The sequence below is a fragment of the Lonchura striata genome, chromosome 5 (genome assembly GCF_046129695.1).
Source record: "Lonchura striata isolate bLonStr1 chromosome 5, bLonStr1.mat, whole genome shotgun sequence".
Lineage (NCBI taxonomy): Eukaryota > Metazoa > Chordata > Aves > Passeriformes > Estrildidae > Lonchura > Lonchura striata.
The window spans coordinates 72,686,363-72,702,920 of record NC_134607.1 but is presented as its reverse complement, the minus strand read 5'-3'; the positions used below and the strand labels follow the sequence as shown (position 1 = coordinate 72,702,920).

The following is a 16,558-nucleotide window of genomic DNA, read 5'->3' as shown; positions in this document are numbered from 1 at the left end:
GGAGAGCGGCGGGGCTGGAATGTCAAAGGCTTTAATTAGAAAATTATAGGAAAGCTCTGGGCTCGGGCCGAGCCGGGCGGGGGGGAGCACCCCAAAGCGCCGGGGGGACCCCAAAGTGACGCGGGCAGGGTAACGGGGGGGCTGGCACTGCCCAAACTGCTCCAGCCCGCGGGCACAGAGCCCCCACCCGCTCTGAGCCCCCCACCGCCGGGTCTGGAGGGGGCCCCAGGGGCTCCCTGGGCACTGCAGAGGGGTCCCCCGACACTGGGGCCGGGTCCCCAAAGGGTCCCCAGACACTGGGACGTGGCCCCAAGCACCCCCCAAACCCAAGGGAGGGGTCCCCGGGGAGCAGGGACAGGTCCCCAGGGGTGCCTGGACACTGGGGAGGTGACCCCAAGGGACCCCCAGGCAGGGGGAAATGTCCCCAAGGGGTCCCCAGCCTGGGGAAGCTGTCCCCAAGGGGTCCCCTAGGCAGGAGGAGGTGGCCCCAAAGGGTCCCCAGGCAGGGGGAGGTGTCCCCAACCTAGAGAAGGTGTCCCCAAAAGGTTCCCCAGGCAGGAGGAGGTGTCCCCAAAGGGTCCCCAGGCAGGAGGAAGTGTCCCCAAGGGGTCCCCAGCCTGGGGAAGCTGTCCCCAAGGGTTCCCCTAGGCAGGAGGAGGTGGCCCCAAAGGGTCCCCAGGCAGGGGGAGGTGTCCCCAACCTAGGGAAGGTGTCCCCAAAAGGTTCCCCAGGCAGGAGGAGGTGGCCCCAAAGGGTCCCCAGGCAGGGGGAGGTGTCCCCAAGGGTTCCCCCAGACACAGAGAGGTGTCCCCACGCCCTGGGTGTGTCCCCACGCCCTGGGCGTGTCCCCACCCGCACGGGCACACCCACTGAAGGCACTGGCACACACTGGCACCCCCCGGGCCGGGGTCCAAGAAGCGCTGCCCCCCCAGCCGGGGACTCCCTCCCTGGCCCCCCATTTCTGGGGGGCTGCGGGGGCTACTTCTTCCTCTTGTTGCCGTGCCGGCCCTCGGGCCGTGCTCCATCGGTGCCCCGTGTCCCGTCCGTGCCCCGTGTCCCGTCCGTGCCCCGTGTCCCGTCCGTGCCCCGTGTCCCCTCGGGTCCCCGCGGCTCCCGGGGCCCTTTGTGGCGGGCGGGGGCCGGTCCCCGCCGGGCCCGCCGGGCCAGGGCTCGCAGCAGCGCCGCGGTGGCGGCCACCAGGTAGAGGGACCAGAGCAGGGCAGGGCCCGAGTAGGGCTGGCACAGGCGGCGCACGGAGCCCAGAACCGAGACCAGCACGGAGCCCGGCACGGAGCCCGGCACGGCCCCGGCCCCGCGGCGCGGCGGGGGCTGGTCCTGGGGGAAAGGGGTAAGGGGGCTTGTCCTGGGGGAATGGGGTCAGGGGAATGGGGTCAGGGGGTGGTCCTGGGGGAAAGGGGTAAGGGGAATGGGGTCAGGGGAATGGGGTCAGGGGGTGGTCCTGGGGGAATGGGGTCAGGGAAATGGGGTCAGGGGGCTGGTCCTGGGGGGAAAAGGGGTAAGGGGAATGGGGTCAGGGGGTGGTCCTGGGGGAAAGGGGTAAGGGGAATGGGGTCAGGGGGCTGGTCCTGGGGGGAAAGAGGGTCAGGGGGCTGGTCCTGGGGGAATGGGGTAAGGGGAATGAGGTCAGGGGGCTGGTCCTGGGGGGAAAAGGGTAAGGGGAATGGGGTCAGGGGGCTGGTCCTGGGGGGAAAGGGGTAAGGGGAATGGGGTCAGGGGAATGGGGTCAGGGGGGGTCCTGGGGGAAAGGGGGTCAGGGGGCTGGTCCTGGGGGAATGGGAATGGGGTCAGGGGGAAATGGGGTCAGGGAGGAAATAGGGCCAGGGGGCTTGTCCTGGGGAATGGGGCAGGGGGAAACGGGGTCAGGGGGCTGGTCCTGGGGGAATGGGGTCAGGGGGCTTGTCCTGGTGGAAAAGGGGGTCAGGGGTCTTGTCCTGGGGGGACAAACAGGGTCAGGGGGCTTGTTCTGGGGGGAAAAAGGGGTTCAGGGGGGAAATGGGGGTGATGGGGGCTTGTTCTGGAGAGAAAGGGGATCGGGGGTCTTGTCCTGGGGGAAAAGGAGTTCAGGGGGGACTTGTGCTGGGGGACAAATGGGGTCAGGGTGTGGGATGGGACTGGGGGGGACGGAAAAGGGTCAGGGGCCAGAAAGGGTGATGGTGGTGTGGGGTCAGGGGACAGAGAGGGAGGGAAGAGGGTCAGGGGTAGGGGAAGGGGGGATGGGGGCTGATGAAGGGGTCAGGGTGAGGGAATGGGGTTGGGGGCCGAGAAAGGGGCTCAGGGCAAGTGGAAGGGGTCAGGGAGGGGGAGTGGGGCCAGGAGGAGGGGCGCAGGGGGTCAAGGGAGAGATGGGGGCTCAGGGGTGAGGGAAGGGGGGGATCAGGGGCTGAAAACGGGGGTCGGGGGGGGGAAGAGGGTCAGGGAGAGGGAAGGGGACTTGAGGGGTCAAGGACGAGGGAAGGGGATGGGGGTGAAGGAAGAGAGGGACAAGAGCAATGGAATGGGGTCAGGGAGAGCTGGGGCCAAGGAAGGGGGTCAGGATCGTGGCAGTGGGATCGGGGTGATGGAGGATGAAGGACGGGGGTCAGGAGCCGGGGAGGGGTCGCCCCGTGCCCACCTTGAGGCCGTGCTGGCTGAGCAGGGACTCCAGCGTGGGGTCCCCCAGGGACACGGCCGGGAAGAACTCCTGCACGCGCTGCCGCCGCCACCACGGCGCCGCGCTGCGGGCACGGGGGGCTCAGGTGAGCCCAGAGCCCCCCCCGAGGCCGGGCTGGGGGCTGCAGGGACCCCTCCCCGCTCACCTGCCCTCGCTGGGGGCCGTGAACCAGTACTTGTAGAGCTGGGCCCGCAGGAAGGTGGGCGGGCGGGCATGGAACGGGTACCGGGACTCGTCCGTCTGCACCAGGCGGATCACTGCGGGACGGGGGCAGAGCTGGCACAGCCGGGCACGGCGGGGACAGCCCCAGAACACCCCAAACACACCCAGGGACAGCCCTGGCACGGCGGGGACAGCCCCAGAACACCCCAAACACATCCAGGGACAGCCCTGGCACGGCGGGGACAGCCCCAGAACACCCCAAACACAGCTGGGGACAGCCCTGGCACACCCAAACACATCCAGGGACAGCCCTGGCACACCCAAACACACCCAGGGACAGTCCTGGCACACCCAAACACATCCAGGGACAACCCGGGACACCCAAAACACACCCGGGGACACCCCCAAGGCTGCAGGAACACCCCAAACCCAAACATGGACACCTCCAAGGCTGTGAGGACGCCCCAAATCCACCCAGAGACGCCCCAATCCCAAAAAGGGACATCCCAAAACCATGGTGGCACTGATGCTGTGGAAGTCCCACCATACTCTGGGTCCCCAGAGCCCCCAGCCCCCCGTGTCCCCTGACTCCAGCCCCTATGTCCCTTGTCCCCAGAAACCCAGTGTCCCTAGCCCCACATCCCCTATCCCCAGAGCCTCAGCCCCGTGTCCTCTGTCCCCAGAGCCCCCCAGCCCCCTGTCCCCAGAACACACAGCCCCTCGTGTCCCCTGCCCCCAGAGCCCCCAGCCCCGTGTGCCCATCCCAAGCCCTGTGTGTCCTGTCCCCAGCCCTGTGCCCAGTCCTGTGTGCCCATCCCCATCCCCAGCCCTGTTCCCAGCCCCGTCCCCAGCCCTGTGCCCCGTTCCTAATCCCTTGTCCTGTCCCCAGCCCCGTGCCCGTGCCCAGCCCCGTGCCCTATCCCTGTCCCCAGCCCCGTGTGCCCCGTCCCCAGCCCCGTCACCCCCGTCCCCAGCCCCGTGCCCCATGCCCAGCCCCGTGTGCCCATCCCCATCCCCAGACTCGTCCCCAGCCCCGTGCCCCCTTTCCCCAGCCCTGTGTCCTGTCCCCAGCCCCCTCCCCAGCCCCGTGCCCCATCCCCAGCCATGTTCCCAGCCCTGTGCCCCTTCCCCAGCCCCGTGTACCCATCCCCAGCCCCGTGCCCCATGTGCCCCTGTCCCCAGCCTTGTCCCCCTGTCCTGTGACCCCAGCCCCATGCCCCTTCCCCAGCCCTGTGTACCTGCCCCCAGCCCCATGTGCCCCTGTCCCCAGCCTTGTCCCCCTGTCCTGTTCCCAGCCCCGTGTCCCTGTTCCCAGCCCCCTCCCCATCCCCGTCCCCCCTCCCCATCCCCGTCCCCCATCCCCAGCCCTGTTCCCCGCCCCCTCCCCATCCCCGTCCCCCATCCCCAGCCCCGTGCCCCCATCCCCAGCCCTGTTCCCCATCCCCAGCCCCGTGCCCCCATCCCCAGCCCCGTGCCCCCATTCCCAGCCCTGTTCCCCGCCCTGTTCCCAGCCCCGTGCCCCATGTGCCCCTGTCCCCAGCCTTGTCCCCCTGTCCTGTCCCCAGCCCCGTGCCCCTGTTCCCAGCCCCCTCCCCAGCCCCGTCCCCCATCCCCAGCCCCGTGCCCCATCCCCAGCCCCGTGCCCGTGCCCAGCCCCATGCCCCATCCCTGTCCCCAGCCCCGTGTGCCCCATCCCCAGCCCCGTCACCCCCGTCCCCAGCCCCGTGCCCCATCCCCAGCCCCGTTCCCCATCCCCAGACCCATGCCCCCATTCCCAGCCCTGTTCCCCGCCCCGTTCCCAGCCCCGTGCCCGTCCCCAGCCCCGTGCCCCGTCCCCAGCCCCGTCCCCCATCCCCAGCCCCGTCCCCCATTCCCAGCCCTGTTCCCCGCCCCGTCCCCAGCCCCGTGCCCGTGCCCAGCCCCGTGCCCCGTGCCTGACCGTCGGGCTGGCCCTGCAGCAGGCGCAGCAGCAGGGCGCTGAACCAGGGGCTGCTCTGGTGGGGCCCGAGGGCGGCAAACCAGAGCTGCCAGTCCAGGCGGGGCTGGTGCGGGGCCACCACGGCCGGCGCCGCGCTCACGTTCCCGGGCTTGTACATGAACTCGATCTCCTGCGGGATGGGCACGGCTGCCAGGGCGGCGGGCACGGCCCAGCGCCCATCCCTCCCAGTGCCCGGAGCCGCCTCAGCCCCGGGAAAGGGCATTCCCAACCAAAATGCTGGGGTTCTGTAACATGGACAACTCCGGAACCCCATCCCTCCCAGTGCCCGGAGCCGCCTCAGCCCCGGGAAAGGGCATTCCCAACCAAAATCCCTGGGATTCTGTAATAGGGACAACTCCAGAACCTGATCCTCACCAGGAAAAGGACATTCCCACCCAAAACCCTGGGATTCTGTAATAGGGACAACTCCAGAACCTGATCCTCACCAGGAAAAGGCCATTCCCACCCAAAACCCTGGGGTTCTGGGGAAGGACACCTCCAGAACCTGATCCTCACCAGGAAAAGGCCATTCCCACCCAAAACCCTGGGGTTCTGGGGAAGGACACCTCCAGAACCTGATCCTCACCAGGAAAAGGCCATTCCCACCCAAAATCCCTGGGGTTCTGGGGCAGGACAACTCCACCCAGCACTGATCCCACCAGGGCTGTTCCTGCCCAGGGTCACCCAGCCCCGGAGAAGGACCCAGGGTGGCTTTAACCCCAGTGGGGGACAGGGCGAGAGGAAAGGGCCTCGAGCTGCAGCAGGGAGGGTTTGGGGGGATACTGGGAAAGCTCCTCTGGAAAGGGCTCTGCAGGCCTGGCACAGCTTGGAGTGCTGTCCTGGGGTGACCCACTGTCCAGCTGTGCCCAGCTGTGTCCGTCCCAGACCCACCGTCCAGCTGTGCCCATCCCTCAGTGCCCGTCCCAGGCTCACCGTCCAGCTGTGCCCGTCGTAGCTGCCCTCCAGGATGACCTCGGGCCGGCCGCCCACGCCGGTCATCCTGCGGAAGAGCCCGTAGGAGTTGACCAGCTGGAAGCGCTCCACGGCCCCGAAGAGCCGCTGGACGCCGGGCCACAGCTTCGTGCTGGACTCGTGCTCGATGGACGTGAAGGGCACCTGGGGGGGCAGGGGGGCTCCGTCACGGCCCGGCGGGGTTTGGGGGGTCCCCCGCGGCCCCCAGGCCTCACCAGGCTAACAGCGAACAGGCCCACGGTGGCCGTGGCCATGATGGCCCACTGCAGGGTGGCCCAGAGCTTCCAGAAGCATCCCCGGACGCAGAAACAGCTGGGGGGGCACAACCGGGGCGTTATGGGGGTGAAGAGGCTCAGCCCCCCTGGTTTGGGGGGTTAAGCCCCTGCATGCTGGGTCTGACTGCTCAAATCCCGGAGTGGGGTCACCCCTTCCCAGCTCCCAGGGGTCACCTCAGTGTCCTCTACAACCCCAGAGGCACCCCAGTGTCCTCCACACCCCTGGGGTCACCTCAATGTCCCCCACACCCCTGGGGTCATTCAGTGTCCCCCACACCCCTGGGGTCACCTCAGTGTCCCCCACACCCCTGGGGTCACCTCAATGTCCCCCAAAGCCCTGGGGGCACCCTGATGTCCCCTATACCCCCAGAGGCACCCCAGTGTCCCCCACGCCCCCAGGGGCACCCCAGTGTCCCCCATGGCCCCGGGGACACCCCAATGTCCCCCACCCCCAGGGTCACCTCCGTGTCCCCTATACCCCCAGGGGCACCCCAATGTCCTCCACACCCCTGGGGTCACCTCAGTGTCCCCCACACCCCCAGGGTCACCTCCGTGTCCCCTATACCCCCAGGGGCACCCCAGTGTTTCCCATGGCCCTGGGGGCACCCCGATGTCCCCCACACCCCAGGGGCACCTCAGTGTCCCCTATACCCCCAGGGGCACCCTGATGTCCCCCACACCCCTGGGTTCATCTCAGTGTCCCCCACACTCCAGGGGCACCCCAGTGTCCCCTATACCCCCAGGGGCACCCCAGTGTCCCCCACACCCTCGGGCACACCCTGATGTCCCCCACACCCCCAGGGGCACCCCGACGTCCCCCAGACCCACCGGTACAGGGCCACCAGGATCTCCCAGGACAGGGACAGGAAGGCCACCCCCACCAGCGGCAGCGTCACCGTCCGCAGCCAGGTGGTGAACTCGTGGTAGGTGAAGGCTGCAGGGAGGCACGGCCCCGCTCAGGCACGGCCCCGGTGCCCGCGGGGAGGGCGCAGGGGCCGTGCCCCCGCCACGTACCCACTCTGGACTCCAGCACCCTCCTGTGCCAGTCGAGCTCCAGGCCGAAGCAGCGCACGGTCCAGCAGAGCAGCAGCCCGTAGGTGCTGAGCTCCAGCAGCGTGCCCAGCACCCAGCCCGGCCTGGGGGGCCAGCCTGTGGCACGGAGGGCTCAGAGCCTGCCCGGGACCCCTCACGGCCCTGGGGTCACCCACGGGCACGGGGCCCTGCCTGCGGTGTCACCCGCCTGTCCCCTGCCCAGCCTGGAAAGGACCCCCAAAAGCAGGGGTGCTGGGGGTCCCAGTGCTCCCAGCGCTGCAGGGACAGGGAGTGAGGAGGGAGAGGCCCAGAGCAGCAGGACCTCACTGGGACACAGAATTCCCAAGGGTGGAGCTCCTTGTGGGGTGACAGCAATGCCAGAATTCCAAAATGTGGGAGCTCCTTGTGGGGTGACAGCAATGCCAGAATTCCCAAGGGTGGGAGCTCCTTGTGGGGTGACAGCAATGCCAGAATTCCCAAGGGTGGGAGCCCCTTGTGGGGTGACAGCAATGCCAGAATTCCAAAATGTGGGAGCTCCTTGTGGGGTGACAGCAATGCCAGAATTCCCAAGGGTGGGAGCCCCTTGTGGGGTGACAGCAATGCCAGAATTCCAAAATGTGGGAGCTCCTTGTGGGGTGACAGCAATGCCAGAATTCCCAAGGGTGGGAGCCCCTTGCGGGGTGACATTCCCTGTGTCCTGTCCCTCCATCCTTGTCCCCAGTCCCTCTGCAGCTCTCCTGGAGCTCCTGGAATGTGCTGGAAGCTCTCCCTGGATCCTTCCCTTCTCCAGGGGAACATTCCCAGCTCTCCCAGCCTGACACTGGATCCATCTCCTCTCCAAGAAATTCATGGACCCAGAGGCTTCACTTGGAATCTCAGGAAGCCATGAAGGGTCTCCCTTCCCTTTTCCTTTCTTTTCTATCCCCTGAGTGTCCCAAATCCCAGAATCCTGGACCAGTTTGGGTGGGAAGAGACCTCAAAGCTCATTCCAGGGACACTCAGGGTGCTCCAGTCCTTCCTGGGACATTCCAGGGATCCAGGGGCAGCCCCAGCTGCTCTGGCAATTCCTCATTCCCAATCTCCCATCCGTCCCTCTGGCAGTGGGAGCCATTCCCTGTGTCCTGTCCCTCTGTCCCTCCATCCTTGTCCCCAGCCCCTCTGCAGCTCCAGGCCGGGCTGGATGGCCTCGGGCACGGCGGGGGCTGGACCGGGCTGGGATTCACAGCCCCTTCCCACCCCAACCATTCCCTGATTTCCCAGCTGTGCCCCACGTCCCTGGGGACCCCGCGTGGCAGCCCCCCCGGTGCCACCACCGGGGTCCCCTGTCCCCCCAGGCCCCGGTGGGCTCGGGGGTCTCACCGGCGCCCTGCCTCTTGCGGGGCCGGCCCAGCCAGCGCCCCACGTGCTGCTCGTCCAGCAGGGAGGAGGCCAGCACGATGGTCAGCGCGTTGAAGAAGTTGTAGTTGCCCGTCAGGATGATGAGCACCTGCAGCAGCACCTGGGGGGCACGGGGTGGGTTGGGGGGGTCACGGGGCTGGGGGACACCGGGCACACCCCGAGCAGCAGCCCCAGCGTGGGCACCTCACCCCCCAGCGCCCACCGAGCCCATGGGGACCCCCGGCACAAAGGGGGCACGGGGAGGGGGTCAGATGGCACAGGACATGGGACACCCCAGGAGATGTCCCAGTGCCAAAATAAAATACCCAAATTAATGAAATCTCACATCAACAAAGAGGGGGTACACCAGTAACTAACCAACACTAAAATCCATCACACTTATTAGCACACCACCCCAAAAAAAATCCCCAAATTAATAAAAACTCAAATCAACAATGAGTGAGTGCACCAGTAATTAGCCAACACTAAACCCATCATGCTCACTAATATGCCACCCAAAAATCCCCAAATTAATAAAATCCCAAATCAACAAAGAGTGAGTACACCAGTAACTAACCAACTCTAAAATCCACCACACTTATTAGCACACCACCCCAAAAAAAATCCCCAAATTAATAAAAACTCAAATCAACAAAGAGTGAGTACACCAGTAATTAGCCAACACTAAACCCATCATGCTCACTAATATGCCACCCAAAAATCCCCAAATTAATAAAATCCCAAATCAACAGAGTGAGTACGCTAATAATTAACCAACACTAAACCCAGCAGACTCACTAGTATGCCACCTAAAAAAACCCAAATTAATAAAATCTCAAATCAATAGACTGAGTATGCTAATAATTAACCAACACTAAACTCACCGCACCCACCAGTGCACCACCCAAAAAAATCTCTAATTAATAAAATCTCAAATCAATAGACTGAGTAGGCCAGTAATTAGCCAACACTAAATCCATACCCTCACTAATATGCCACCCAAAACTCCCAAAATTAATAAAATCTCAAATCAACAAAGAGTAAGTATATGAATAATTAGCCAACACTAAACCCATCATGCTCATTAATATGCCACCTAAGAATCCCAAAATTAATAAAATATCAAATCACCAAAGAGTGAGTACACCAGTAATTGGCCAACACTAAACCCAGCACTCACCAGTACACCACCCAAAAAAATCCCAAAATTAATAAAATCTCAAATCAACAAAGAGTGAGTACGCGAGTATCTAACCAACACTAAACCCAGCAGACTCGCTAATATGCCACCTAAAAAAATCCCAAAATTAATAAAATCTCAAATCAACAAAGACTGAGTATGTTAACACTAAATCCACCACACTCCCCAGCATGCCACCCAAAAAAATCCCAAAATTAATAAAATCCCAAATCAACAAAGACTGAGTACACCAGTAATTGGCCAACACTAAACGCACTGCACTCACCAGTACACCCCCAAAAAAACCCCAAAATTAATAAAATCTTGAATCAACAAAGAGTGAGTACGCCAGTATCTAACCAACACTAAACCCAGCAGACTTGCTAATACGCCAGCTAAAAAATCCCAAATTAATAAAATCCCAAATCAACAAAGAGTGAGTATGCTAATAATTAACCAACACCAATCTCACCACACCCACCAGTACACCACCCAAAAAAATCCCAAATTAATAAAATCTCAAATCAACAAAGAGTGAGTATGCTAACACTAAACCCCCCCACCCCGGAGCACGCCACCCAAGACCCCTGGAGGAACATCACCCCAAATTCCCGAGCCCAAAGGGGAACACAACCCCAAATTCCCGAGCCCAAAGAGGAACACAACCCAAATTCCCGAGCCCAAAGAGGAACACCACCCCAAATTCCCGAGCCCAAAGAGGAACACAACCCAAATTCCTGAGCCCAAAGAGGAACAAAACCCAAATTCCCGAGCCCAAAGAGGAACACAACCCCAAATTCCCGAGCCCAAAGGGGAACACAACCCAAATTCCCGAGCCCAAAGAGGAACACAACCCAAATTCCCGAGCCCAAAGAGGAACACCACCCCAAATTCCCGAGCCCAAAGGGGAACACCACCCCAAATTCCCGAGCCCAAAGGGGAACACAACCCAAATTCCCGAGCCCAAAGGGGAACACAACCCAAATTCCCGAGCCCAAAGAGGAACACCACCCCAAATTCCTGAGCCCAAAGGGGAACAAAACCCAAATTCCCAAGCCCAAAGAGGAACAAAACCCAAATTCCCGAGCCCAAAGAGGAACACAACCCAAATTCCCGAGCCCAAAGAGGAACACAACCCAAATTCCCGAGCCCAAGGCCCCCGGGCAGCCCTCCCGGGGGCAGCAGCCCCTCCCCACCTGGCAGTAGAAGGCGAAGAGGCGCAGGCGGCGCAGGGGTGCGAAGAAGAGCACGGGCACGGCCACCTCCACCACGTAGGTGCCCACCACGCTGAGCTTCTGGAACCACAGGGGCAGCTGGTGTGCCAGCCAGGCGCCGGGCGTGGGGATGCACTGGCTCTCATAGTGGTAGGTCAGAGCTGCGGGCACAGAACGGGGGTCACCGCACACCCCAAAAATCCCCCACGGGTCTGCCTCAGTGCGGGCAGTGCCCGGCAGGGAAAAGCTGCCCCGTGCAAAAGTGACTCCAGATTGAGGGGCACCTCGGGGCTGGGGGACACAGGGGGACACAGGGGGCTTTCCATAATCCACTTCCCAAAAAGTGAATTTAATTTGGATTTAATCCCAGATTTCCCCACCACAGAGCACAAGCAATGGTGAAAACTTCCTGGTGCAGAAGTGTTTCCAAATTACCTTGGGGCTGGGGGACACAGGGGGCTTTCCATAATCCACTTCCCAAAAATTGAACCTAATTCAGTATTAATCCCAGATTTCCCCTCTACAGAGCACAACCAGTGCTAAAACTTCCTGGTGCAAAAGTGTTTCTAAATTACCTCAGGGCTGGGGGACACAGGGGCCTTTCCATAATCCACTTCCCAAAGATTGAACCTAATTTGGATTTAATCTCAGATTTCCCCACCGCAGAGCACCAAAACTTCCTGGTGCAAAAGTGACTCCAGACTGAGGGGTACCTCGGGGCTGGGGGGTTTCAGAGGGGGCTTTCCATAATCTACTTCCCAAAAATTGAACCTAATTCAGGATTAATCCCAGTTTTCCCCTCTACAGAGTGCAACCAATGCTAAAACTTCCTGGTGCAAAAGTGTTTCCAAATTGAGGGGTATCTTGGAGCTGGGGGACACAGGGGCCTTTCCATAATCCACTTCCCAATAATTCACTGCAATTCCGGGCTAGTGACTGAACCTCCAAACCTGCACCCTCCAACACCTGAACCCCAAACCTGCACCCCCCAACACCTGAACCCCAAAACTGCACCCCTCACCTGTGAGCACTGTCCAACAACCTGAATCCCAAACCTGCAGCCCCCAACACCTGAACCCCCAAAACTGCATCCCTCACCTGTGAGCCCCCAACACCTGAGCCCCCCAAACCTGCACCCCTCACTAACACCTGAACCCCCAAAACTGCACCACTGACCAACACCCGAACCCCCAAACCTGACCAACACCTGAGCCCCCCAAACACCTGAACCCCCAAACCCCCTCACCTGTGATCCCCCCCAGACCTGAACCCCCAAACCCCCTCACCTGTGAGCCCAAGACCTGAACTCCCAAACCTGCACACCTCACTAACACCTGAGCCTCCCAAACCTGCACCACTGACCAACACCCAAACTCCCAAAACTGCATCCCTCCCCTGTGAGCCCCCAACACCTGATCCCCCCAGACCTGCACGCCTCACTAACACCTGAACCCCAAACCCCTCACCTGTGAGCCCCCACCAGGTGGGGCAGCGGCTGCTGAGCTTCACCACGCCCGAGGCGAACATGAGGCGGAAGAGGAGCCAGCGCACGGCCCAGAAGGTGACGCCGTCGTGGGGTCTCCAGGCCGGGGACCCCCAGCGCAGCAGGCGCAGGGGGGCCACCAGCACGGCCAGGAACCCGGCCTCCAGCAGCAGGCTGTCCCTGGCCGTGGGGGACAGCGCTGGGACCCCCGGCCTGCACCCCACGCGGGGCTGGGGACACGGCTGTGCCCCACTTGTGGGGCTGGGGACATGGCCACGTCCTGTATGTGGGGCTGGGGACACAGCTGTGTCCCACTTGTGGGGCTGGGGACACAGTCACGCCCTGTATGTGGGGCTGGGGACATGGCCGTGCCCTGTATGTGGGGCTGGGGACACAGCCACGTCCCGCTCGTGGGGATGGGGACACAGTCACGCCCTGTATGTGGGGCTGGGGACATGGCTGTGCCCTGTATGTGGGGCTGGGCACACAGCCACGTCCCACTCGTGGGGATGGGGACACAGTCACGCCCTGTATGTGGGGCTGGGGACATGGCTGTGCCCTGTATGTGGGGCTGGGCACACAGCCACGTCCCACTTGTGGGGATGGGGACACAGCCACGTCCCGCTCATGGGGATGGGGACACATTCATGCCCTGTATGTGGGGCTGGGGACATGGCTGTGCCCTGTATGTGGGGCTGGGCACACAGCCACGTCCCACTTGTGGGGATGGGGACACAGCCATGTGCCGCTCGTGGGGATGGGGACACGGTCACCATCTAAATGCGGGGCTGAGGACACAGCCACACATCACATGTGGGGCTGGGGACACGGCCATGCCCTGTCTGTGGGGCTGGGGACATGGTCATGATCTATATATGGGGCTGGGGACATGGCCATCCCCTTTATGTGGGGCCGGGGACAAGGCCATACAATGAAAGAGGGGCTGGGGACAGGGCCATCCTCTGTATATGGGGCTGGGGACATGGCCATGTCCTGTATGTGGGGCTGGGGACACGGCTACATCCCACTCGTGGGGCTGGGGACATGGCCACACAGCAAAAGTGGGGCTGGGGACACGGCCACACATCACATGTGGGGCTGGGGACACAGTCATGCCATGCTTGTGGGGCTCCCCACCCTGATGTGCCTCAGTCCCCAAAGTCCCCCACAGCCCCCATCCTTGTCCCCACAGCCCCTGTCCTTGTCCCCAGAGCCCCCCACCCCACTGTGCCCCCACCCCAATCCCCAGAGCCCCCCCCACCCCTCACTTTGGTCCCCAGAGGTCCCCACCCCACTGTGGAGCCCCTTGTCCTGGTCCCCAGAGCCCCTCGTGTCCCCCACCCCACTGGGACCCTGTCCCACTCCCCAGACCCCTCTGTGCCCCCCATCCTGGTCCCCAGAGCCCCCCACCCCACTCCAGCACCCTCTGTGCCCCCCACCCCTCTGTGCCCCCCACCCTGGGGTCCCGGGGTGGTTCCCCAGCCCCGAGCCCCCCAAAATCCCTGGGGAGGGGGCTGGACTCACCACTGGAAGTACAGGAAGACCTGTCCCACCTGCGGAGAGGGAGCGGGCGGGGGGCTCAGATGGGGGGGTCTGACACCCCCAGACCCTTCCCCACGGGAGAGACCCCCGGGGCCCCCCTGGCACGGGAATCTGGGCCAAGGAGCAGAGGGAGGTGACAGCCAGCCCTGGGAGGTGACAGCCGCCCCTGGGAGGGATGGCCTCACACAGATCATTTATCCTTCCTTAATTTCCTGATTTCAGAGGGAAGTGAAACCTCCTCCCCCCACACCCGGCTCTGACCCACTGGAGCTCCAGCCCCAGGGAGGGTCCAGGGAATCCTGAGACGGTTTGGATGGGAAGGGACCCAAATCTCCTACAGTGCCACCCCTGCCATGGCAGGGACACCTCCCACTGTCCCAGGCTGCTCCAGCCCCAGTGTCCAGCCTGGCCTTGGACATTCCAGGGATCCAGGGGCAGCCCCAGCTGCTCTGGCAATCCCAGCCCAGCCAGGAATTCCTCATTCCCAATCTCCCATCCATGGCTGCCCTCTGGCAGTGGGAGCCATTCCCTGGGTCCTGTCCCTCCATCCTTGTCCCCAGCCCCTCTGCAGCTCCAGGCCGGGCTGGGTGGCCTCGGGCACGGCAGGAGGTGTCCCTGCCCGCGGGGGCTGGACCGGGCTGGGATTCACAGCCCCTTCCCACCCCAACCATTGCCTGGCTCCATCGCTGTGCCTCCCTCAGCACACCAGGAGCGGGCAGGACGAGCCAGCGCCCCGCTGTCCCTGCTGTCCTCACTGTCCCCTGGCTGTCCCCACTATCCCCTGCTGTCTCCCCTATCCCCTCTGTCCCCTCTGTCCCTGCTGTCCCCACTGTTCCTGCTGTCCCTGGGTGTCCTGGCTGTCCTCGCTGTCCTCACTGTCCCCCCCTATCCCTGCTGTCCCCTCTGTCCCCTGGCTGTCCCCACTGTCTCCTGCTGTCTCTACTGTCCCCCCTGTCCTTGCTGTCCCCTGGCTGTCCCTGCTGTCCCCTGGGCTGTCCCCGCTGTCCCCTGGCTGTCCCCCCTGTCCCCTCTCTCCTCACTGTCCCCTGGGCTGTCCCCCCTGTCCCCTCTCTCCTCACTGTCCCCGCTGTCCCCTGGGCTGTCCCCGCTGTCCCCTGGCTGTCCCCGCTGTCCCCTCTCTCCTCACTGTCCCCGCTGTCCCCACTGTCCCCTCTCTCCTCACTGTCCCCGCTGTCCCCTGGCTGTCCCCTCTCTCCTCACTGTCCCTGCTGTCCCCTGGGCTGTCCCCGCTGTCCCCCCTGTCCCCTCTCTCCTCACTGTCCCCCCTGTCCCCTGGCTGTCCCCCCACCTGGTACAGCGACAGGTAGAAGGCGGCGAGCGTGGCGAAGAGCAGGCAGTCCCGCAGCGCGTCGCAGAGCAGCGCCCCGAGGGCGCCCAGCGTGCCCAGCAGGCACAGCAGCTCCATGGCCTGCTCCGTGTCCAGCCCCAGGCGCGGGCCCAGCCACAGCAGCGTGGGCACGTCCCGCAGCTGCTGCCACAGCCCCCGGCCCGCCGGCCGCAGCACGCGCCGCGCCGGCAGCAGCCCCCGGCGCCCGTACAGCCCTGCCGCGGCGCCACGTTTACCCAGCGCGGGGTAAAAGCAGGGCTACAACTCCCCGCGGCAGCCCCTCGGGGCTGGGGGGTCTCAGGGGGGGCCTTTCCATAATTTATTTCCCAAAAATGGAACCTAATTCGGGGTTAACCCCAGATTTCCCCACTATCCCGGTTCCCCCGGCCGCACTCCCCGCCCCATCCCGGTTCCCCCGTCCCTATCCCCAGCCCTATCCCGGTCCCCCATCCCTGCCCCGGCTCTGTCCCGGTTCCTCCATCCCTATGCCGGCTCTGCTCCGGTTCTCCAATCCCTATCCCAGTTCCCCCACCCCTATCCCGGTTCCCCCGGCCCCTCTCCCATCCTTGTCCCGGTTCCCCCATCCCTATCCCGTTTCTCCCGGGGTTCTCCCGGCCCCACTCCCGGCTCTGCTCCGGTTCCCCCATCCCCATCCCGGTTCCCCCAGCCCCACTCCCGGCTCTGTCCCGGTTCTCCCGGTCCCACTCCCATCCCTATCCCGGTTCCCCCAGCCCCACTCCCGGCTCTGTTCCGGTTCCCCCGGCCCCACTCCCATCCCTATCCCGGTTCCCCCGGATCCACTCCCGGCTCTATCCCGGTTCCCCCGGCCCCACTCCCGTCCCTATCCCGGTTCCCCCGTCCCTGTCCCGGTTCTCCCTGCCCCACTCCCGTCCCTATCCCAGTTCTCCGGCCCCACTCCCGTCCCTATCCCGGTTCTCCCGTCCCTGTCCCGGTTCTCCCTGCCCCACTCCCGTCCCTATCCCAGTTCTCCGGCCCCACTCCCGTCCCTATCCCGGTTCTCCCGTCCCTATCCCGGTTCCCCGGCCCCACTCCCGTCCCTATCCCGGTTCCCCGGCCCCACTCCCGTCCCTATCCCGGTTCCCCCGTCCCTATCCCGGTTCCCCCGGCCGCACTCCCGGCTCTGTCCCTGTTCCCCCGTCCCTGCCCGGTTCCCCCGGCCCCTTGCCCGTTCCCCGCGGCGGTACCGGGGATCTGCACGTAGAGCGAGCCGAAGGCGGCGATGTAGACCGCGGCCAGCCCGGCCAGGAACAGCGCCCGCGGCCGCGCCAGCTCCGCCGCGGCGGCCATGGCGGCGCGGGCCCGG

At 64.1% G+C, this 16,558-nt stretch overlaps 1 protein-coding gene across 1 annotated transcript; it reads right to left on the bottom strand.

Annotated features, from left to right (window-relative positions):
• Nucleotides 1-978: 978 nt before the first annotated feature.
• On the bottom strand, nt 979-16,542 carry LMF2 (lipase maturation factor 2). The gene is made up of 14 exons (XM_077783169.1): nt 16,440-16,542; nt 15,196-15,449; nt 13,869-13,897; nt 12,328-12,524; nt 10,844-11,022; nt 8,450-8,588; nt 7,073-7,207; nt 6,887-6,992; nt 5,999-6,095; nt 5,745-5,927; nt 4,773-4,941; nt 2,817-2,928; nt 2,633-2,735; nt 979-1,335 (listed from the first exon to the last, which is right to left on the bottom strand). Exons 1-14 carry the CDS (start codon nt 16,540-16,542, stop codon nt 979-981), a joined length of 2,163 nt encoding a protein of 720 aa, XP_077639295.1.
• Nucleotides 16,543-16,558: the final 16 nt, after the last annotated feature.